At 44.4% G+C, this 23,739-nt stretch overlaps 1 protein-coding gene and 4 non-coding genes across 5 annotated transcripts in view; 2 read left to right on the forward strand and 3 right to left on the reverse strand.

The window, feature by feature from the left end:
- The window catches only part of LOC137335935 (zinc finger protein 271-like), a 61,850-nt gene extending 40,127 nt beyond the window's left edge, over positions 1 to 21,723 (forward strand). The window contains exons 7-11 of the mRNA XM_068001446.1: positions 12,753 to 12,808; positions 17,775 to 17,831; positions 17,944 to 18,079; positions 19,351 to 19,440; positions 21,643 to 21,723. Of these exons, the coding sequence (XP_067857547.1) occupies positions 12,753 to 12,808; positions 17,775 to 17,831; positions 17,944 to 18,079; positions 19,351 to 19,440; positions 21,643 to 21,723 (420 nt within the window). The remainder of the gene's footprint in view (positions 1 to 12,752; positions 12,809 to 17,774; positions 17,832 to 17,943; positions 18,080 to 19,350; positions 19,441 to 21,642) is intronic.
- On the reverse strand, positions 3,403 to 3,473 carry trnag-gcc (transfer RNA glycine (anticodon GCC)). Its single transcript has one exon. It is a non-coding gene; the product is annotated as a tRNA-Gly (tRNA).
- Positions 6,929 to 7,010, reverse strand: trnan-guu (transfer RNA asparagine (anticodon GUU)). Its single transcript has one exon. It is a non-coding gene; the product is annotated as a tRNA-Asn (tRNA).
- On the reverse strand, positions 10,494 to 10,567 carry trnat-ugu (transfer RNA threonine (anticodon UGU)). Its single transcript has one exon. It is a non-coding gene; the product is annotated as a tRNA-Thr (tRNA).
- A 1,013-nt stretch (positions 21,724 to 22,736) lies between the features above and the next one.
- On the forward strand, positions 22,737 to 22,821 carry trnak-uuu (transfer RNA lysine (anticodon UUU)). The gene is given in 2 exon segments: positions 22,737 to 22,773; positions 22,786 to 22,821. It is a non-coding gene; the product is annotated as a tRNA-Lys (tRNA).
- The last annotated feature ends 918 nt before the right edge of the window (positions 22,822 to 23,739 follow it).

The following is a 23,739-nucleotide window of genomic DNA, read 5'->3' on the forward strand; positions in this document are numbered from 1 at the left end:
TTCCAGCTGTGGGATGTGCTGTCGACAATAGCATCATAAATATTAAAATAGAAAGGGATGTGATCTTGGATAAAATATGAAATCTCAAAATACTTTGTGCTCCAGGTCCAGATGATATCCACCCCCGGGTGTTTAAAGAGATGGGACGGGTGCTCTGTGAGCCCCTTGCCTGTATCTTCAACTGCTCAATAGAGTCAGGGATTGTTCCCTGAGATTGGAAGGTAGCTCACGTTGTTCCCATTTTCATTAACGGGGACAAATCATAGCCAGGGAATGACAGGCCCATCAGTGTGACCTCGATCAGAGGGAAGATGCTTGAAGGGATCCTAAGAGATGCTGTTTATGATCACGGGGAAAAAGAAGGAGCCATTAGAGATACTCAACACGGCTTCCGGGAAAGAAGGTCGTGTCTCACAAACTTGCTTGAGTTTTTTGAAGAAGTTACCGGATTAGTGGATGAGGGTAATCCGGTTCACATTGTCTATCTCAGGGGTGCGAAACTCATTTTCTATGGTGGGCCTGATCCGATATCCTGGCACTTGGCCTGGGCCACATTCAACAAAAGTTGTAAACTAGAAATAGATGAAGATGGACTATATTGGTGCTTACTTGCATTTGGGTTTCATTTACTGCTACTGCGGCTCCCGATACCTGGCACCTCTTAGCTTGAACCATTGCATCAACATTTGGAGTAAATGACTGGGCTGAGGCCTGTCTTGGATAAAAACATGAGGACCACTTGTCATTACAGAACTGTGTGACCCAAACACTAACCGTGGAAGTGAATTTCGCAGTCTCACAACTCCCTACGTAAAGAAGTTGCTCTTGATCACTGCTCTATAACAGATAGCAGGGGTTAAGGGTCGCTACTCAGACTGCATAAGGTGGAATGAGGTGTTCCACAAGGGTCGGTTCTGGGACACTGTTCACAATTTACATAAACGATTTGGACTCGGGAATCGGAAGTACAATTTCAAAATTTACGGATGACACCAGATTAGCGGGGCGGGAGGCTGTGGGTGGGTGGGGTGGGGTATAGATAATATTGATGAAGATTGCGACCAAATACAAGAAAACATTAATAAACTGGCAAAATGGGTGTATAATTAGCAAATGAATCTAAATGCAGATGCGGGTGAAGTGGAGCATTTTGGTAGAAAGAACAAGGAGGCCGCATGCTACTTGGACAATAAGAGTCTAAATGTCCTTGGTTCCAAAGAAAACAATCCCAGCCTATCCAATCTTTCATCATAGCTAAAATTCTCAACTCCTGGCAACGTCGCCGTAAATCTCCTCTGTACCCTTTAATATTCTCTCTCTCTCTCTCTGCCATTTGGGTCTCTTTCTCTCTGTCTGTGTAATTGACACAATGTTTATTCAGTGTACTGGGACGTACTGTTCTCCGTGACTGGCCTGTTTGAACAACGACACCTTTTGATTGGTGTGATGCTGTCCCAGCCGAATATAAGATATGCAATTTGAGAACCTTTCACTCATTCACCTGACGAAGGGGATAATCTCCGAAAGCTTGTGATTTTAAAATAAAATTGTTGGACTATAACCTGGTGTTGTAAGATTCCTTACATTTGTCCACCCCAGTCCATCACCGGCATCTCCACATCATGGCCCTCTCTAGAGCAATCACATCTTTCCCCTAATGTGGTGACCAGAACTGTACGCAGTACTCGAGCTGTGGCCTTACTCGTGTTTTATGTAGTTGTCAGATAACCTCCCTGCTATTATATCCTATGCCTAGGCTAATAAAGGAAAGTATCCCGAATGTCTTCTTAACCACCTTATCTACCTGTCCTGCTACCTTCAGTGATCTGTGGACATGCACTCCAAGTTTCCGCTGTTCATCTCCACCTCTCAGTATCCTCCCAAGCAATGTGGTTTCAGAGCAACTAATTCTGGAACGTCTCACTTGATAATACAAGTCGTAAGTCGAAACCAATTTGGTGAAGGGAGACTAATATTGGTGACTGGAAATAGTTAGTGTACAACTTGATATTGCTGCACACCGGAATAGAAAACGAGATTGGATGGACAGAAGAGGTCTGACAGGATGGCCGAGCGGTTGTCGGAGGCAGTGAACGTTTACACTGGCTGCACAGTGAGAGCGGTGCGTTGGTCTCGGGATATGATTCTCGCTTCGGGGGTTTAATTGATTGATATGCGAGAGATCCTGGGTTCAAATCGTGGACGAGCCCTGCTGTCTCGCTGCTTTTAGTGAAAAGTCTCCAATTGGATTCTGACATCTTTCCAGTGTTGCTGTTGGTAGAATTGAATTACATCCAGAGCATGTTTGAGCTCCAGAGGACAGAGTTCGGAAGTTTCCATGTCACAACACACGTGAAGTAAATAAAATGTCTCAAGATGATGAGGAGATTGAAGCTGACTGTGAATTTATCTCAATTCAGACGGTCTCATTGATATTGGATGATGGGATAGAGAGCCACATATCCAAGTTTGCTGATGACACCAAGATGGGCAGCATTGTACACAGTGTAGATTGAGGCATAAAATTACAGAGAGACAGTAATATAATAAATGAATGGGCAAAACTGTGGCAAATGGATTTGAATTGACGCAAGTGTGAGGTCATCCACTTTGGACCTAAAAAGGGTAGATCAGAATACGTTCAAAATGGAGAAAAACTCGAAACTGTGGAGTTCCAAAAGGACATAGGGTCCATGTACATAGATCATTAAATATCATGGACAGGTACAGAAAATAATCGAAAAGGCTAATGGAATGCTGGGCTTTATATCTCGAGGACTAGACGACAAGGGGATAGACATTATGCTACAGCGATACAAACCTCTTGTTAGACCACACCTGGAGTACTGTGTTCAGTTCTAGCACCGCATCTTAGGAAGGATATATTGGCCGTGAATGGAGTACAGCGTCGATTTACGAGAATGATACCTGGACTCCAAGGGTTAAATTACGAGGAGAGATTACACAAACTAGGGCTATATTCCCCGAAATTTAGTAGATTAAGGGCTGATTTGATCGAAGTTTTCAAGATATTAATGAGAACTGATGGGGTTGATGGAGAGAAACCATTTCCGCTGGTTGGGGAGTCCACGATGTGGGGACACGGCCTGAACATTAGAGTCAGGACTTTCAGGATTGAAGTTAGGAAATACTTCCATCAGCAAAAGGAGGTGGAAGTTTGAAAATCTTTTTCGCAAACGGCAGTTGATGCGAGCTCAATTGTTGATTTTAAAGCTGGGATTGAAATTATTTTGTTCACCAAAGGTATTAAGAGATACGGGGCTAAGGCCCATATATGGAGTTACGTCACAGATCAGCCATGAATTGTGGAACAGGCTCGAGGTGCCCAAATGACCCACTCCTGTTCCCAAGTTCCGCATGGTCCAGAATGCAAAAACTTGCTGCATTGGCCGGGAATCGAACCCGAGTCTCCCGCGTGGCAGGCGAGAATTCTACACCTGAACCACCAATGCTCATAAAGGATGCCTTGCTTGTTTCCATTTGAAATGATCTCTGAACGAACATGCCGTTTGCTGTTGGGATGGCCGAGTGATTGAAGCGTTGGTCTCAAAATTCCAATGGTGTTTTTCTCCCTCGATTTGAATTCTGCTCGCAGCGTCACTGTTTAAAGATCTCTTCAATGCTGAAATAGAAAAATTGGAGTTAGTTGACCGCATTTATTTCTCGCTCAGCATGACAGATATTTCAGCGTGGCCGGTGCTTTTGATTGGGTGCCCAAACTTCTCTTGAAAGATTTCAAGACCCGAGAAGGAATCTCTCCCAATCTGTAACTTAAATTCTGCTAGTTTACAAGACCTGACATGCACACTCTTTATTTTCTTTTCGTGCATCTCTCTATCTCCCCCTGTCTCTGACTCTTGTCTCTCTGTGTTGTCCCCGATGTAATTCTGAGGCTTCCTTGAACAGCGAAGGCCGATCTGAACTGCAAAACCAGCAGAGAAGGGTAAAGAATAAAAAGATTGAGGCGGTTGGACAAGTAAAGGTGGAACCCAGCTGATAAATTCGGAGCTAATGTACCCACATTTATGTCTCTTCGCCCTCATAGTGAATGGAAGCAGCAATTTGAGTGAAGTATACTTATGGTAGAGTGTAAACTATGACGATGCCGAGACAGACGACAATGTCGTTTCGGAGCATTTCGTTCTGTAAATTGTTACTTGAAAATACAACTCGTTCATTCAAAACAAATTTGATAAAGAGAGGCTAATATTGTCGATGTGAAATAATTCGTGTACAACCTGATGTTGCTCTACATCGTACATCGTACAAGAAAGCGAGATTGGAGGGACAGAGCGTTCTGAAAGGATGGTGGATCGGCTTCAAGGCAGCGAAATTTTACAGTGGCTGCACGGCTCTGTTGCCAGTTGGTCTTTGGGTCTGATTCTCGCTCAGGGAGTTTCACTGGTTCAAGTGCCGGATCAGCCCCGTTGTGTCCCCATTTTTGGTCAAAAATCACCAATTGGCTTCTCACAGCTTTTCAGCGGTTTTGACTTATCTCCAGCAGAGAATGTTTGAGCGCCAGAGGACAGAATGCAAAGGGTTTGTCCACGCAACACACTGAGACGAAATGAAGACAAGTTTTCTAGAAGTTGTACTGACTGAAGCCGGCAAATTAATTTATCCCAACTCAGGCGATCTCACGGGTACAGAATACAAAAGGTAAAGGATGCTGAATTGGACTGGAACCAAATCCCTGATTTCCCACCGGCAGGCGAAGATACTAACACTGAAATACTAATGCACACACAACTGCAGGCTGCACGTGTAGCGTTGGGTACATGTCCAGAACATGCAGTCTGGCAGAGTTCCCGTGATAACCCTACGCAGTCTGCTCCACTGCCGTGCAGTTCCAGTGGGTTACGTAAGGAGTGGGTCAAACATAGCCGTGTAATTCAATGGGGGCTTGAAACCACCTCACATCGCCACTGTGAAATGCTCAAATAAATAAGAGCTGTAGTTACCAGGCAGTGTTTACTCCCTCAGAGCATAAAGGATAATCCAGCCCATTGTTCACCTAAAAGATTTCACGACATGAGACTGAATTTATTTTAACCTGTACTTTAAATTCTGCTCAATCACAGAATTTGGAGATTTATCCTATTTTTCTTTGCATGCATCTCTCTATCTCTGTCTGTGTTTCTTCTTTCTCTCTATTTCCCCTGATGGACTTATCAGGCTTCCTTGAACGGCCAGGTCTGGAAACCCGGGATGGGACAAGGCTGTCGGATCTTCAGTCCAGTTGCTTTATTTCGACGGGATGAGCTTTGCTATTTTTCGTCTCCGCTTTCGGAAAATATAAACCCAGATGGAAATTCCCCTCCTCGGGTCCCGTCACCTCCCGGTAAAGGAAATGAACCCGATCTATCACTCGGTCTTAATATCTGTATTCTCATTGCTTAAGAAAAAAATTACGGGGCTACAGCTATTCTCAGGACACATTTTAGAAATTAACACATAACAGACTTATTCGGAAACGTGGGATTAAAGGGCAGGTGATAACGTGGGCACATAATTGGCTAAAGGGAAGGAGGCAGAGAGTAGTGGTGAACGGATGTTTTTCTGACTGGAGAGAAATATGCAGTGTGATCCCCCAGGGGTCGGTATTAGGACTATTGCTTTTCTTGTTTTTATAAATGACTTGGATGTGGGAATAGGGAGTACGATTTCGAAGTTTGCGGATGATACAAAACTTGGCAACGTAGCAAATAGTGAGGAAGATAGTAGCAGATTTCAGGAGGACATGGACAGACGAGTGAAACGGGAAGTCACGTGACAGATTTAACGCAGATCAGTTTGAAGTGATGCACTTTTGGAAGAAGAACAATTTTTGGCTGATTGCAAGAGCAGAGGGACCTGGGGTGCATATTCACAAAACAGGGCAAGTTGATAAGGCGGTTAAGCAAGCGAATGGGGTACTTCGCTTTGTAAATAGGACATTGAATATAGAAACAAGGAAGTCATACTAAACCATTACAAATCATTGGTTAGGCTCAGCTGGAATATATTGTACGGTTCTGGGCACCACACTTTAGAATGAAAAGGCATTGAAGAGGATTCAGAGCAGGTTGACCTGGATAATACCAGGGTTGAGGAACTTCAGTTATGTGGAGAGATTGGAGAAGCTGGAATTATTCCACTTACAGCAGAGAAGGTTAAGGAGTGAATCTAATGGATGTATTCAAAGTAATGAGGGGTTTTGAAAGATCAAGTAGGTAGGAATTGCTTCCTCTGGCAAGTGGGTCAGTAACCAGAGGTCATAGATTTAAAATAATTGGCAAAAGAACTAGAGGGGAGTTGAGGAGAATTTTAACCGTGAAATTCGGCTTTTCTATTCCCTTGTGAATATCGCAGATTATAATGTCCAGGCGGGGTGGGACTGAATGGGGGATAGAGTGCGGAGATTGGAATGGAAGCTCATCAGAATGAACTTGGTCTCATCAGTTTTTGTTATTTTTCCTACCAGTTGCCCGAAGCAGGCGGTGAACCTTCTTCTCGAGAGAGGATCGTCATTTCAGTTCAGAAGGAAAAAGGTATCAAGAAAATCGGGTGACACAGACACGGAATGATCCGAGACTGACAGCAATTCCCATTTAAACTGACACAGACACGGAATGATCCGGGACTTACAGCACATCCCTTTTAAACAGACACAGGCACGGAATGATCCGGACATAAATCATCATTATGGAACATAAGTTTTTCTTACGTTGACCATAAGATTTGCTGCTTTTACAATGACTCCGCTTTTCTCTTTGATACTTCGCGACCATTCTCATTTCAACACGTTCGTGGAAGGAACTTTTGCTGATTTCAGCAAACAACGCAAAAACCTCTGCCCGTCATTTCGAGAAGGATGGGACTTGAACCAGACCTGCTGAATGAGGGAAATAAGACTTAAACACAATAACGACGAGGGTGGGATTCGTACCCACGCGTGCAGAGCACAGTGGATTAACAGTCCATCGCCTTAACCTCTCGGCCACCTTGTCACATGAGGAAACCTGCGAAATCCCTTTTATTCAAAATGAAAATACTGGTTATGTTGCCAATCTGAAATAAAAACAGTAAATGTGGATATCCTCAGCTGGTCAGGCAGAATCTTTAGATATAGAAACAGAGTTGACGTTTCAGGTCGATGACCATCACATGAGTATTACATCACACTCCTGACTTGCGCCTTGCAGATCGTAGAACAGCTTTGGAGAGTCACGAGGTGAGTCACTCACCGCAGAACATCCAGCCTCTGACCTGCTCTTCCAGCCACAGTGTCGATGTGGCTGGCCCAGTTAAGTTTCTGGTCAATGGTGATCCTCAGGATGTTACTCGGGGGGATTCGGCGATGGTAATGGTAATCTCCCACAGAAGAAATTTACTGGAAAGATTCCAGGGATGAGGGTCTTTCGTTACATGGATAGATTGGAGAAGCTGAGGTTGTTCTCCTTCGAACAGAGAAGGTTGCGAGGAGATTTGATAGAAGTATACAAAATCATGAAGAGTGTAGATAGAGAGAAACTGATCCCGTTGGCGGAAGGGTCAAGGACCAGAGCACATAGATCTCAGGTCTTTGGCAAAAGAACCAAAGTTGAAGGAAAAACTTTTTTTACACAGCGAGTGGTTATGATGTGGAATGCACCGCCCGAGGGGGTCTTGGAGGCAGATTCAATCATGGCCTTCAAAAGGGAACTGGATAAGTATTTGAAAGGAAAAAAATACAGGACTACAGGGAAAGGGTGGGGGAGTGGGTCTTGCTGAATTGCTCTTGCAGAGAGCCGGCAAGGACTCAATGTGCCGAATGGCCTCTTTCCGTGCTGTAACATTTCTATGATTCTATTCTATTTGTAGGAGGCGATGCTAAACGACCGGAGCGTGACGTCAATCGACCTGCTCATGTCCATTCCCTGATAATGAATCCTCGAGTGAGGGAAAGAAGAAATACATAATTATTGTCCATATTTTTTATCTTATGCTGACCATAAGAGATACTTGATTTACCAGGGGGCCATTGTGCACTTTGATTGATAATTCACCTAGATCACACCTGACAGTCCCAACACCTCCGTGCAAGAAACAGTTTTGGTGCTAATTTGACTTTGCTGATTTGAGCAAACAGATGTTCGCCAGCAATGCGGAAAGGCACTTCTTAGAAAAGAAGGATTTTTGGTGAAGAGAACAAACTGAACAGCGCCAGCAAATTCTTACAGCGGTGGAATTCGAAACCTTGTAATTCAGAGATCAAATCTAACATTTTCGAAAACGAAGCCACTGTCCCACATGGCAATCGATTCGTTGCGGCTGAAAGATGTCATGGAGCTGAAACGTTACCTCTGGCTCTTTCTCCACAGGTTCTGCCTTACCTGCTGAGTGTGTTCAGCATTTTCTGGTTTCATTTTTATGATTTCAGAATGGCTGTTTTCCTGAAAACACCCAATTTGACCCAAGGACGCAGCTCGCACTTCACTTTCCCAACGCGCTTTAAAGTCTGTCGTTTCCAAACAAAATCCCTTCCACGCCGGACATTCAAAGGATCTTTCGCTCACTGCCAACCTCCTGTAATCGACACTTTTTCACCACTGCCGCTCTTTGCATTTCTCCTCATTCCTTTTCAATCGGACATTTCCACAGACCTGTTAAAATTAAGTGGAACATTTCCGACCTGACTGCAACGCCCAGATTGCCAAAAGTGCACATTTCAGCCGTCATTCGCAGCGATGTCGCGCCGCCCGTCTCTCCCGCACATCAACTGCTCGGGGAAAAGCGCCAACGACCATGGAAACAAAACCCAGTTCTTCAGTTAACATCCCCCGTGTCACAAAATACCCCATGGAAATTTCACGAGAAGTATGCCTCTGTCCTTCCGATTGCCAGCCCTGCTTTATTCGTTCTTGTCTCTGGAGCAGTCTCGCAGGTGGGAATGTTTCAAGGCAAAAATGAACATTGGTGCGAACGGGACATGTGTCCCCGAGTAACAGCGGTCGATGTGGAGCAAACTTAAAGACATAAGAATGTGAAAGTGAATGTTAGAGTCGGTAAGGCCGCAGTAAAGTCTAAATGAAATGGACCATGATTGTGGAAGGAAAAAAATCTGGAAGAAGCGGCGGGTCTGAATTTTGGATCTTTCAGCAGAGACACATGAGAGAACAAAGACAGGATACAGACAAAGGTGTTGGAGGCAGAAAGCAAAAGAACGAATTAAGAGGAATGAAAAGAGAGTGAAAGAAAGGATGGGATAGAAGGCGATGAAAGAAAGAAAGAAAGAAAGAAAGAAAGACGGGAGAGAGAAAGACAAACGTGCAATACTCACCCGGCAAACGGGCGCTGCTCCCAATCGGCTGCACTTCGCCCCACTGACCCTCGTCCCATTCATAACATCCTACAATACACTGTCAATGCTGTGCAGTGAAACAGAGAATTTCAAGGTACAAAGACACTCACACCGTCCTACAATACACTTTCAATACCTGTGCAGTGAGACAGCGAGTTTCAAGGTATAGAGACATTCACACACCGTCCTACGATACACTTTCAATACCTGTGCAGTGAGACAGCGAGTTTCAAGGTATAGAGACACTCACACACCGTCCTACGATACACTTTCAATACATGTGTCGTGAGACAGCGAGTTTCAAGGTATAGAGACACTCACACACCGTCCTACGATACACTTTCAATACCTGTGCAGAGAGACAAAGAGTTTAAAGGTACAGAGACACTCACACACCGTCCTACGATACACTTTCAATACATGTGAAGTGAGACAGCGAGTTTAAAGGTATAGAGACACTCACCTTTTTGTTCAAAAGTAGCACATCCCAGGAATAAGAGAGACCGAGGGTCAGTTTCCCCCTCCTGATGTAGCTGAGGCTTGTCAGTCAAGAGTCCCCTCCTCCCAGTATTGGCTGTGGAGGAAGTACAGTGTAGATTTAATGGAATACCTTCAGCCTGACCGAGGTTATTCTGACTGGCCAGTTATTACTCGATCTATCCCTTTCTCCCTTTTTAAACAACGGTACATCTTTAGCAGTCCTCCAATCCTCCGGCATCACACCTGTAACCAGAGATGATTGGAAAATGATGGTCAGAGCATCCGTTATTTCCTTTCTTGCTTCTATTAACAACCTGGGATATATTTCATCCGGGCCTGGGGATTCAGGCGGAATGATTTGGGTCCTTTCTATTTTCTGTTTGCAAAAGTTTGCACCGCTGGTCAAGATCACAAGTCTCGGTCAAAATTAGGACAACTTCCGGGTTTAAACCTCAAATCGTGAATTATACCACAACTCCAACGAGCCCAAAAACAAATAAATTAACGTGTTACAGACACATTCTATGAGAGGTCTGTCTGTACAATGAAAGGGCGTTTTTGATCAGTCATTCTGATATCCGTTTCCTCCTGAAACTTGAACAAATGCAAATTCCACACTCTTATTTTGTCGTTTAATTCCACAAATTAGGTGAAAACAATGAATTACGAAAGGCACTGCTGGGAGTTGAACCCAGGATCTCCTATTTACAAGACAGATGCTTTAACCAACTAAGCCACAGCGCCACTTGATACCATTGATCGCCCACCTCCTCTCACTAATATCTATCAGTGACACGTTACTGTCTGTTTGGGGTTCAGACCGTTTTATCTTTGTCTATTTCGCTTGTCCGTTAACCTGTGCATCCCAATTTCGCTTGCATTTCTCTCTGTTCAACTTTGTGTATCCCTCAGTGCGTTGATACACGGATGATTATGTGTGCTTGTATTTGTTACATTAAATAAATTAGGGGTTCAGACAATTCTCGCTCTGACATTGGACAACCGTTGACCCAAACTTTACAGCGAAGTGTTGTTTATTATGGTGCCGAAACTAAAAAATCGTAAGAGGTCCAAAAAGGGAAAAAGAGATAAACTTGTGAGGGAAAATATTGACAACAATCAAGGTTTTTACACGTATATTAAGAGAAAGAAGGGTGACTAAGAGTAACGTGGGCCCCTTAAAGACAGATGGAGGTGATATTGTAATTGAAAATCAGGAAATGCCAGAGTAGCTAAATATTTACTTTTCATCGGTCTTCACAGAAATGGATGGGGCTAACATACCAGAGACACGAGGAAAACTGAAAATAAATCAAGGGGATTCGTATAAGTAAAATAATGGTAATGGAGAAAATAATGAGACGAAAGATAGACAAATCTCCAGGACCTGATGGTTACCATCCCAGGGGACTAAGAGGAATAGGCGAGGAAATGGTACATGTTTTAGTCATGATCGTTCAAAAGCCTCTTGATTCAGGAATTGTTCCTTTGATTGAAACATTGTCACTCTCACTCCATTATTTAGGATGGGTAGGAGAGATAAAGTTAGAAATTAAAGACCCATTAGTCTGAAGTCTGTTGTGGGGGAGTTACCAGTATCTGTTATTAGGGAAATAATGACTGAACACTTGGATAAATATGAAGTCATCAGCGAGAGCCAGCATGGATTTGTAAAGGGTAAGTCAAGTCTAACAAAACTAGTTGAACTTTTTGAAGGTGTAACTGACGTGGTAGATAATGGAGTTTCCTTGGGTGTTATATAATATTCACTTCCAGATGCATTCGATAAGGTACCACATAAGAAGCTGTGAACAACAATGAGAGTGCGTAGAATTTAAGGCAACCTAATGAAATGGGTTCGGAGTTGGTTAGAAGGTGGGAGACAGAGAGCCAGAATAATAAGGTATGTACTCAAATTGGCAGGATGTGATCAGTGCTGGGGCATGAGCTTTTGACTATATGTATAAATAACGTAGGTGAAGGTATAGGAAGCCGTATCGCCACGTTTGTCGCTAGCATCAAATTAGATATCACAGTGAGCAGCGTTTCTGGGTGTATAAGGTTGTGGTGCAATCGGTCAGCCTGCGGTAATTAGAGGGTTCTAGAAATACCCAGGTTATGAATTCGAGTCGCACCTTGGATAGACAAACCTTCCAATCCGAGCATTTTGACCGGAGTTCAAGGTGCAACTGGCATGTTCCATAAGGCATCTACTTCTCAGTGTTCCTATGTAGGCACTTGTGGGTACTTGAGTTCCTCTGGCCGACCGTCTTGCAATAGCAGGTGCGAGTTTACTTGTTTATAAGGGAAGAGGGGCCGATCAGCGACAGCTGATATGGCAAAGCGGCCGACACGAAGTCCTTAAATCTAAAGAACCAAACACACAAATCTTCTTTTCGTTGAGTGGATATTCGTCGATTGGAAGTTTCGTGTGAGGAAAATTTGGAAGGGAAATCTGCTGCCTGGTGTCACTGTGTAACGGGTGAAACTATTCAGTTTACAGATGTTAATACGCTGAAAGGTCGAGAGGTTTATTCCAGCTCCCGTGTGGGACAAGTTTAGCTTTTGAGCCACTGGGTAAAGTGTTATTTTAATTGGTGCTAACGATTGACAAGACATTTGGCACAAACAAACAGAATTGTAAACTCACGAGTTCGCTCTCCACGTTTCTTACATCATGTTCAACAGAAACAAGGAATCCCCTCAACACGTCACTGAGAATTTTCAAAAAGGGATCCTCATCATGGTTCAACGTCAACGAGGGATAATTCCGAGCACAGGAATCTGCATAATGGAAACTTTTCTAATCGCGAGTCCGGGTAGCTCAATCGGAAGAACATCGGACTTTAAAAACCGATAATGATCTGAAGGTTCAAAGTCTGGTTCAGGCTGTAAATTTTGAAACAGCTGGCAAGTTCTGTCTTTGCAGCGGAGCAACAACTGCGGGACAGACGAGGCCTGCGATGTGCTGTCAAAGCTTCGGTGGTATCCTGTTTCCCAGGGATGGACAGAAATGCGCTTTCTTCGGCGGCATTCGCTTCTTTCCGCCAGCAACGTGTGATTGGAGAGAGCGGGGCCGGACAGGCGGCCTGAATGTTGTTGCTGTCGTGGCTTCACTCAATCCGGGAGCTGGGGAACATCAAAATCGAAAAACTGATGGATGCAGTGCTGTTTAGAACTGCAGTTATTAACCGATTGTAAACAATTTTACAACACCAAGTTATAGTCCAGCAATTTTATTTTAAATTCACAAGCTTTCGGAGATTTCCTCCTTCCTCAGGCAAATGTTTCAAGAGCTCCTTGAAGCCTACGCATTTATACATATAGAACAATACATGGTGTTTACAGACTGCCCCTGCAACTGCCCGTTGCCAAGGCAATCACCGTGTTCAGACAGAGAGGTGTCACCTGCAGAACCCCCGAATACACATTCAACAAAAAAACAAACAGGGAAAAAAAACAGAGAAAAAAAAACACAGAGAGAGGCAGAAACCTCCGGAAGGCAGAGAGAGCCAGCAAATGACCCATTATATTAAAAACAGATAACATTTGTTCGCTGGTGGGGTAACGTGTAGCGTGACATGAACCCAAGATCCCGGTTGAGGCCGTCCTCGTGGGTGCGGAACTTGGCTATCAATTTCTGCTCGACGATTTTGCGTTGTCGTGTGTCTCGAAGGCCGCCTTGGAGTACGCTTACCCGAAGGTCGGTGGATGAATGTCCATGACTGCTGAAGTGTTCCCCGACTGGGAGAGAACCCTCCTGTTTGGCGATTGTTGCGCGGTGTCCGTTCATCCGTTGTCGCAGTGTCTGCATGTTCTCGCCAATGTACCATGCTCTGGGGCATCCTTTCCTGCAACGTATGAGGTAGACAACGTTGGCCGAGTCACAGGAGTATGAACCATGCACCTGGTGGGTGGTGTCCTCTCGTGTGATGGTGGTATCTGTGTCGATGATCTGGCATGTCTTGCAGAGGTTACCGTGGCAGGGTTGTGTGGCGTCGTGGACGCTGTTCTCTTGAAAGCTAGGTAGTTTGCTGCGAACGATGGTCTGTTTGAGGTTGGGTGGCTGTTTAAAGGCGAGTAGTGGAGGTGTGGGGATGGCCATAGCGAGGTGTTTGTCCTCATTGATGACATGTTGAAGGCTGCGGAGAACATGGCGTAGTTTCTCCGCTCCGGGGAAGTACTGGACGACAAAGGGTACTCTGTTGGTTGCGTCCCGTGTTAGTCTCCTGAGGAGGTCTATGCGATTTTTTGCTGTGGCCCGTCGGAACTGTCGATCGATGAGTCGAGCGTCATATCCCGTTCTTACTAGGGCGTCTTTCAGCGTCTGTAGGTGTCCATCGCGTTCCTCCTCGTCTGAGCAGACCCTGTGTATTCGCAGGGCCTGTCCATAGGGGATGGCCTCTTTGACGTGGTTAGGGTGGAAGCTGGAAAAGTGGAGCATCGTGAGGTTGTCCGTGGGCTTGCGGTAGAGTGAGGTGCTGAGGTGCCCGTCTTTGATGGAGATTCGTGTGTCCAAGAAAGAAACTGATTCTGAGGAGTAGTCCATGGTGTGCTTGATGGTGGGATGGAACTTGTTGATGTTATCGTGTAGTCTCTTTAGTGATTCCTTGCCGTGGGTCCATAGAAAGAAAATGTCGTCGATGTATCTGGTGTATAGTGTTGGTTGGAGGTCTTGTGCAGTGAAGAAGTCCTGCTCGAACTTGTGCATGAAAATGTTGGCGTATTGGGGTGCGAATTTGGTCCCCATGGCTGTTCCGTGTGTTTGGGTAAAGAACTGGTTATCGAAGGTGAAGACATTGTGATCCAGGATGAAGCGGATGAGTTGTATGAGCGAATGAGCGAAGCAGATGCTCCGCTTCATCCTGGATCACAATGTCTTCACCTTCGATAACCAGTTTTTTACCCAAACACACGGAACAGCCATGGGGACCAAATTCGCACCCCAATACGCCAACATTTTCATGCACAAGTTCGAGCAGGACTTCTTCACTGCACAAGACCTCCAACCAACACTATACACCAGATACATCGACGACATTTTCTTTCTATGGACCCACGGCAAGGAATCACTAAAGAGACTACACGATAACATCAACAAGTTCCATCCCACCATTAAGCTCACCATGGACTACTCCTCAGAATCAGTTTCTTTCTTGGACACACGAATCTCCATCAAAGACGGGCACCTCAGCACCTCACTCTACCGCAAGCCCACGGACAACCTCACGATGCTCCACTTTTCCAGCTTCCACCCTAACCACGTCAAAGAAGCCATCCCCTATGGACAGGCCCTGCGAATACACAGGGTCTGCTCAGACGAGGAGGAACGCGATGGACACCTACAGACGCTGAAAGACGCCCCAGTAAGAACGGGATATGACGCTCGACTCATCGATCGACAGTTCCGACGGGCCACAGCAAAAAATCGCATAGACCTCCTCAGGAGACTAACACGGGACGCAACCAACAGAGTACCCTTCGTCGTCCAGTACTTCCCCGGAGCGGAGAAACTACGCCATGTTCTCCGCAGCCTTCAACATGTCATCAATGAGGACAAACACCTCGCTATGGCCATCCCCACACCTCCACTACTCGCCTTTAAACAGCCACCCAACCTCAAACAAACCATCGTTCGCAGCAAATTACCCAGCTTTCAGGAGAACAGCGTCCACGACACCACACAACCCTGCTACGGTAACCTCTGCAAGACATGCCAGATCATCGACACAGATACCACCATCACACGAGAGGACACCACCCACCAGGTGCGTGGTTCATACTCCTGTGACTCGGCCAACGTTGTCTACCACATACGTTGCAGGAAAGGATGCCCCAGAGCATGGTACATTGGCGAGACCATGCAGACGCTGCGACAACGGATGAACGGACACCGCGCAACAATCGCCAAACAGGAGGGTTCCCTCCCAGTCGGGGAACACTTCAGCAGTCATGGACATTCATCCACCGACCTTCGGGTAAGCGTACTCCAAGGCGGCCTTCGAGACACACGACAACGCAAAATCGTCGAGCAGAAATTGATAGCCAAGTTCCGCACCCATGAGGACGGCCTCAACCGGGTTCTTGGGTTCATGTCACGCTACACGTTACCCCACCAGCGAACAAATGTTATCTGTTTTTAATATAACGGGTCAGTTGCTGTCTTTTCTATGTTTCTACCTCTCTATCTCTGTTTTTTTTGTTTGTTGTTTTTCTTTTTTTTGGTGATTTGTATATTCTGCGAGACCTGGCAGGTAACACCTGTCTGTCTGCACACTGATTGCCTTGGCAACGGGCAGTTGAAAAAACTGTCTGTACTCACCAAGCATTGTTCTGTGAATTATAAATGCGATTTCATTTCGAGGTTTTCATTTTCACATCGTTCACTTGACGAAGGAGGAAGCCTCCGAAAGCTTGTGAATTTAAAATAAAATTGCTGGACTATAACTTGGTGTTGTAAAATTGTTTACAATTGGATATACTCAACGGCTCAGCATCCACAGCCCTGTGGCGTAGAGAATTTTAAAGATTTACACCTTTCTGAGTGAAGAAATTCCTTCTCATCTCAGTCTTAAATGGCCGACCCCTTATCCTGCGTCGATGACCCTTAGTTCTAGACTCTCCAGTCAGGGGAAACAATATCACAGCATCTACCATGTCAAGTCCCCTCAGAATCTTATCCGTTTCAATGAGATCACCACTCATCCTTCTAAACTCCAGAAAGAATCGGCCCATTCCACTCAACCTCTCCTCATAGCACAGCCCTCTCATCCCACGAATTAATCCAGTGAACCTTCGTTGCACCGCCTCTAAGGCATGTAAATTCTTCCTTAGATAAGGAGACCAAAACTGTACTCAGAACTCAAGGTATGGTCTCACAAAAGACCTGTGCAATTGTAGTAAGACTGCCTTAGTCTTGTACTCCAATCCCCTTGCAATAAATGCCACAATACCATTTGCTTTCCAAACTGCTTGTTGAACCTGCAACTTTTTGTGTTTCTTGTACGAGGTCACCAAAGTCTTTCTGTACACCAACATTTAATAGTATCTCACCATTTAAAAAATATTATGTTTTTTATCCTTGCTAGCAAAGTGAATGACCTCGCATTATACCTCACCTGCCACATTCCTGCCCAATCACTTAACCTATCTATATGCCTTTACAAACTCTTTGTGACCTCCTCACAGCTTACTTTCCCATCTAGATCTTTATCATCATCAAATTTGGATACATTACACTGGTCACTTCATCGAATGATTAATATAGATTGTAAATAGCTGAGGCCCAAGCACCGATCCTTGCAGTACCCCACGAGTTACAGCCTTCCAACCTGAAAATGACACATTCATCCCTACTCTCTGTTTTCTGTCCGTTAACCAATCCTCCATCTATGCTAATATGTTAACCCCAACCCCATGAGCACTTATCTTACATAACGACCTATCATGTGGCACCTTATTGAATGCCTTTTAATCCAAATATACTGCATCCACTGATTCCTCTTTATCTACTCTGCTAGTTACATCCTCAAAAAAACGCGAATAAATTCGTCAAACACGATTTCCCTTTCATAACACTACATTGGCTCTGCCTAACCATATTATGATGTTCTAAGTGCCCTGTTACTGCTTCCTTAATAATGGTTTCCAGCATTTTCCCTACTATTGAATGTCAGACTAACTGGCCTGTAGTTCCCTGTTTTCATTCTCCCTCCTTTCGTGAATATCGGGATTACATTTACTCCCTTCCAATCCGCTGGGACCAATCTCAAATCTAGGGAATTTTGGAAGATCATAACCAATGCATCCATTATCTCTTCAGCCACTTATTTTAGAGCCGTCGGATGTAGGCCATCAGGTCCAGGGGGTGTATCAGCTTTCACTCCCATTACTTTCTCAAGTAGTTTTTCTCGACTGATATTAATGACTTTAAGTTCCTCATTCTCGTTAGTCCCTTAGTTCCCCAATATTTCTGGTATGCTTTTGGTGTCTTCTACTGTGAAGACAGGTAGAAAATATTTGTCTAACGCATCCGTCATTTCCATATTCCCCATTATAATTTCTCCTGTCTCAGCCTCTGTTGGACTCACATTTACTTTTGCTACTCTCTTCAATTTTAGAAACTCTTTGAAGCTCTCCCTGTCTCTTGACACTCTGTCTTTTCCTCCGATGGACTTCTCAGGCTTCCTTCAACAGCCAAAGTTGATCGAATCTGCAACACCGGCAGAGAAGGGTAAAGAAAGAAAGGCTGAGACGGTAGGAAAAGCAACGGTGCAGCCCAGCTGATGAATTTGTAACTAATGTCTACGCATTTCTGACTCTTCGCCCTCACAGGGAAAACATCAGCATCTGAGTGCAGTATACTTGTGGTCGAGTGTATAATCTACGGATGCCGAGGCAGAAAACAATGCAGCTTTAGAGCAACAATTTCTGCAAAGTCTTATTTGAAAATACAATTCGTACATTCAAACGAATATGGTAAAGGGAGGCTGATATTGTTGACTTGAAATATTGAGTGTACAACTTGACATTGCTGTACATCGGAATAGAAAGTGAGATTGGATGGACAGAAGCGGTCTGACAGGGTAGCTGGTCGGCTGTGGGTGGCAGCGACATTTTACACTGCCTGCACGGCATTGCTGCAATGCCTGGTCCAAGGGTCTGATTCTTGTTTTGGGCGTTTCACTGATTGCTGCGTGGGAGGTCCCGGGTTCAAATCCTCGAAGAGCCCTGTTGTTTAATCCATTTTAGTGAAATTTCACGAATTGCCTTCTCACATCTTTTCAGCGGTGTAGAAAGCAGGATTGACTTAATTCCGAAGCATGTTTGAGCACCAGAGGACAGAATGCAGAGGATTTGTTGATGCAATGCGCAGAGAGAAAAGAAAATGTCTCAAGACGGTGCGTAGATTGAAGCTGAATATCAATTTAACCCAATTCACGCGATTTCATCGGAACAGAATGGAAATGCTGCTTCATTGGCCCAGACCCAAAACCGGACAGCTCAAGCGCCAGACGAGAATTCCACCACTGGACCAGCAATATCCGCACTGTAGCTGGCTGCATGGGTCCAGTTGCAAACCAGTCTGAAAGAACATACAGTGTCAATATCTCCTGCGATAACCCTACGCATTCTGATCTACAGCCGTGCAGAAACATCCGCTTGCAGCTGCGATGGTCGAGTGGTTAAGGCGTTACTTTTAAAATCGAACCGTGTTTTCCTACGCAGTTTTGAATCTTGCTCGCAGCGCTCCTGTTTAAAGCTCAAATAAATATGAACTGGAGCTAACTGACCGCATTTCCATCTCGCAGAGAGATAGTCCAGCGCAGCAAGTGCTTTTAATCGGGTGCCCAATGGTCTGTTGCAAGATTTCAAGTCACGTGAAGGACTCTTTCTCAAGATCCACCTTAAGTTCTGCTCGTTCGCAGAACTTGGTATTTATTGAATGTTTCTATCCTTTCATCTCTCTATCTCTACTTCCCTGTCTCTGTCTCTTGACTGTGATTTTCCCCTCATGAACTTCTCAGGAAGCCTTGAGCGGCAAAAGCTGTTCGAACCTGCAACTCCAGCAGAAAAGTGTAAAGATAAAAAAGACTGAGACGGTCGGAAAAGTAAAGGTACAATCCAGCAGATATTATATATTATTTATATTTGACCAGAGGAATATCCGCAGTCAGAAGCTGAAAAGAAAGGAGAGATAAGAGGCCTGAGAATAAACACAGAGCTGAATGAATCACGAAACAGTGAAAGAAAAAATAAATGTTATCAGTTCCACAGTGCTTGGTGCGGAATTTTGGGAGCTCCCGGCAGAATATTGGGTCGGATTCGGCGCTCTCACCACCGCGTGATTCGATTCCCGGTCAAGGAATTGACTTTAACAAGAGTCATGACCTTGTTAAATTTATTATGTGAAGATAATTAAACCCTGAATCACTTTTAATCACCATTAATTAAACGATAACTTTCTATTTCAGACTGAAGGTGATACTGACCTGATTGCCTAGAGACAGTCAAAACTTTAATAAGATTTTTGTGCTTCTCAGGTGATGAAATTTAATCATTTTACGGACTGTATCTTAAGAGTGGGAATAAAAGTTCAGAGCTTCTGACAGCAGGAATCTGGTGCAGCCGTTGTTAAATTTATCATTAACAGGCAATTGTCGCCATTTATCACAGGAAAGGCCATAACCGGTTATGTGATTAAGATGAAAGTGACGCAACGCGAAACATCTGATACAACACGAAAGGCATCGGGCGATGACAAAAATCCCCACCGTTTTGCATTTCCAAAATAAATGGTGTGACATTTATTCTCTAAACATAGAAACAGTCTGGTCTCGCTGACTACAGAAATCTCCATGTCACAGCGAATTCGCCTTTCGGGACCTTGTCTGTCAAGATGAATTGTGATTTCCGTGAAGCCCATGTTCCATTCCTTAAAATGATTCACGTGCCTGCTCTCCGATCGCAGGGTAAATGGTAGAATATCAGTCCTGCTCAGCTGGCAATGATCACGGTACATTTTCTTGCAGATAAAACACACAATGAAACCTTGGAAATTTGAGGCGATGAATCCATAGGAAAAATAAAAATAAAGGTCATAATCAAACAAGGGATCGAAACATCGCGCTAACCGATAGCACCGTTGAAACAGGTAAATACATTACCTGCTAAACCAGTAACTCACGGAGCTAAATCTTGTGACTACAGTAATGTGCTGTCAGTTTACTTTTCCAAAATGAATGGTTGAATCTTGCAGGATTGAAAATCCAACGAACCGGCCTTCACTCTTAAACCAGCAACTATGAAGTTAAGAGAAATGTGCTGGAAAAAAGCTCGATTTCAGGGTGGTGAAACTGGGCCAGAGTGGCTGGAGTGGCTGGAGTGTGGATTTGGAACTCCTGAGCGACAGCACTGCGCATTTTCCAGATCTGCTTCGAGCACCAATCCCTTCAATTCATCACTTACAGGGACAATTCGATACTCGGTTTCTTTTCCCTGTGATTGGCGAGATCTTAAAAAGTTAACCTCGTCACCGACTTGCTCACAGATACAAAGCGGCCACACTCTGCTTCAGTGAGATGAAGGCCCAGAGCGGTTTCAAGGTCGAAGGCAATTCCAAAGAAAGCTCCTTCAATGAAATTGTCGGTCACTGAGGTGCCTTTAAAGTCCTGATTGCTGGAACTGAACTTCTTCCGAAACCCCTTAGATTCAGGTGGATTGACTTGGGGACTTCTGTTGGGTCTTTGCAAAAATTTGAACCGCATCTCAAGATCAAAAGTCTAGGCCTAAGTTAGAGCTTCTCCGGGGTATGAACCTCGAATCGAGAATTATACCCCGACCTCAACGAGCCCAGAAACAAGAACGTGTCCTTAAATTAACGTGTCACGGTCACATTCAATGAGAGGTCTGTCTGCATAATGAAAGGACTTTTTTGAAGAGACATTCTGATCAGTTCCGTGTTGGCTCCTAAACAAAATACAAACACCGCACGACATATTTTTCTACTCAAATTCACCAAACATCATAAATTATACAAAAGCACCAATGCAAATTGAACCCAGGGTCGTTTATTTATTAAACAGGTGTTTTAACCAAGTAAGCCACGGAGCCAAGTTATGGCGCTGTTGCCCACCTCCTCTCATTAATATCTATCAGCGACACATCACATTCTTTTGGGGGTTCAGACTGTTGTATTTTTCGCAACCGATAGCAAATCGGTTTGCCCTGTACTGTACAATACTTTTTTAAATATTACAGATAAGCAGAACACTTGAGCTGTCACAGCTGTGACTTTGACTTTTCTCCCTCTCCTCTAGATGTCCACGGCAACTGTCACTAACCACAATCTTCTGTCACACTTCCACATGAGAAAGTTCCGAACCTCGGTTTTCAAATGAAATAACGCCCATCTCTCCAACAACGGTAGCCCAGAGAGAGTTTCTTAGTTTCAGCTCCCACTTTAGACAAATCCTCAAAGTATCATGAAAATAATTGTCCTTCATTTAACAATAATAATACAATTAAAAGTTCTTACCTTCTGGGGTTTTGTTTCAGATTCCACGCCTTTTCAAGGTCATTGCTTGGAGGCTTCTGTGTGGGAAAGATCACGAAGCTGTTTGATGGGAGCACTGGTGACACAGACCGTGCGCTGCTCTAATGGTGCAATCGGCCAGCGCGCGAGATTTCTACAATAATTATACGCTCGAGAAATGCCGAGGTTGTGAGTTTCAGCCTCACCTGAAGTAATTGAGTCTTTTGCTTCTGAACATTTTGACCGGAGTTTAAGGTACAACCGGTATCTTCCATAACGCATCGATTTCTTCGTGTCCCCATGTGGGCACTAAGGGTCCTCTGGCCTATCGTGTTGCAATAGCAGGTGCCAGTTTACTTGTATATGGGAGAGAGAGGGGGCGATTGGCGACAGCTGAAATGGTGAAGGGGCCGGCACGAGATCTTTACATCTAAAGAACCAAACACACAATTCTTCTTTCCGTGAGGCAGGTTTTCATCGGTTTGAAGTGTCGTGTAGGGAAAATTCGGGAGGCAAATCTGTTGCCTGGTGTCACCGTGTATCGGGTGAAATTATTCAGCTTTCAATTGTTGATCGGCTGAAAGGTCGAGAGGCCTTTTCCAGCTCCCGTGTGGAACAAGTTTAGCTTTTGAGCCATTGGGTAAAGTGTTTTTTTAATTGCTGCTAAGGAATGCAAGATATTTGATACAAACAAGAAGAATTGTAAAATCACGAGTTCGCTGTCCATGTTTCTTACATCATGTTCAACAGAAACAAAGATTCTCCTCAACGCGTTGCTGAGAATTTCAGAAAACGGACCCTTACCCTTATTCAACAGCGACAAGGGATAATTCACAGTCCTACCATGAACCGGTATGATGGAAGCAAATCAAACAACGAGCCTGGGTAGCTCAGTCGGTAGAGCATCAGACTTTTAAAACAGGTAGTGATCTGAGGGTCCAGGGTTCAAATCCCTGTTCAGGCGAAAAGTTTTAAAGCAGCTGGCAAGTTCTGCCTTTCCAGCGGACTAAACGAAGCAGGAGTCGGCGACAGCGTCCCTCGAACCTCCACTTTACCGACCGACCCCCATATCCCTTGATTCCTTTAGTGTCCAAAAATCTGTCAATCTCAGTTTTGAATATACTCAACGATTCAGCATCCACAGTCTTCTGGGGTAGAGAATTCCAATGATTCACAACCCTCTTAGTGAAGAATTTATTTGCCATCTCTGTGCTAAATAGCTGGCCCCTCATCTTGAGATTATGACCGTCACTTGTAGACTCTCCAGCTAGGGGAAGCAGCCTCCCAGCATCAAGCTGTCACACCCTCTAAGAATTTTATACATATCAATGAGATCATCTCATTATTCTAAACTCCAGTGAATATAGGGCCATTCTACTCAACCTCTCCTCAGAGGGCAAACATCTCATCCCAGGAATCAATCTAGTGAACCTTTGTTGCCCTCACTCTCAGGCAAGTATATCATTCCACAGGTAAGGAGATCAAAACTGTACACAGTACTCCAGGTGTGGTCTCACCAAAACCCTATATAATTGCAGCAAGACTTTCTTATCCTTGTACTCCAAAGCCCTTGCAATAAAGGCCAACATATCATTTGCTTTCCTAATTGCTTGCTGCACCTGCATATTAACTTTCTGTGGTCCGTGTACAAGGACAGCCAAATCACCCTGAATACCAACATTGCTCAGTCTCTCACCTTTTAAAAGTTATTCTGCTTTTATATTCCTCGCAAAGTAAATAACCTCAGATTTCCCAACTTTATACTTAATTTGCCACCTTCTCGCCCATACACCCAACCTTTCCATATCACTTTGCATTCTCTTTGCGTCCTCCTCACAGCTTACTTACCCACCAACATTGTATCGTCAGCAAACTTGGATAT

The sequence above is a fragment of the Heptranchias perlo genome, chromosome 20 (genome assembly GCF_035084215.1).
Source record: "Heptranchias perlo isolate sHepPer1 chromosome 20, sHepPer1.hap1, whole genome shotgun sequence".
NCBI lineage: Eukaryota > Metazoa > Chordata > Chondrichthyes > Hexanchiformes > Hexanchidae > Heptranchias > Heptranchias perlo.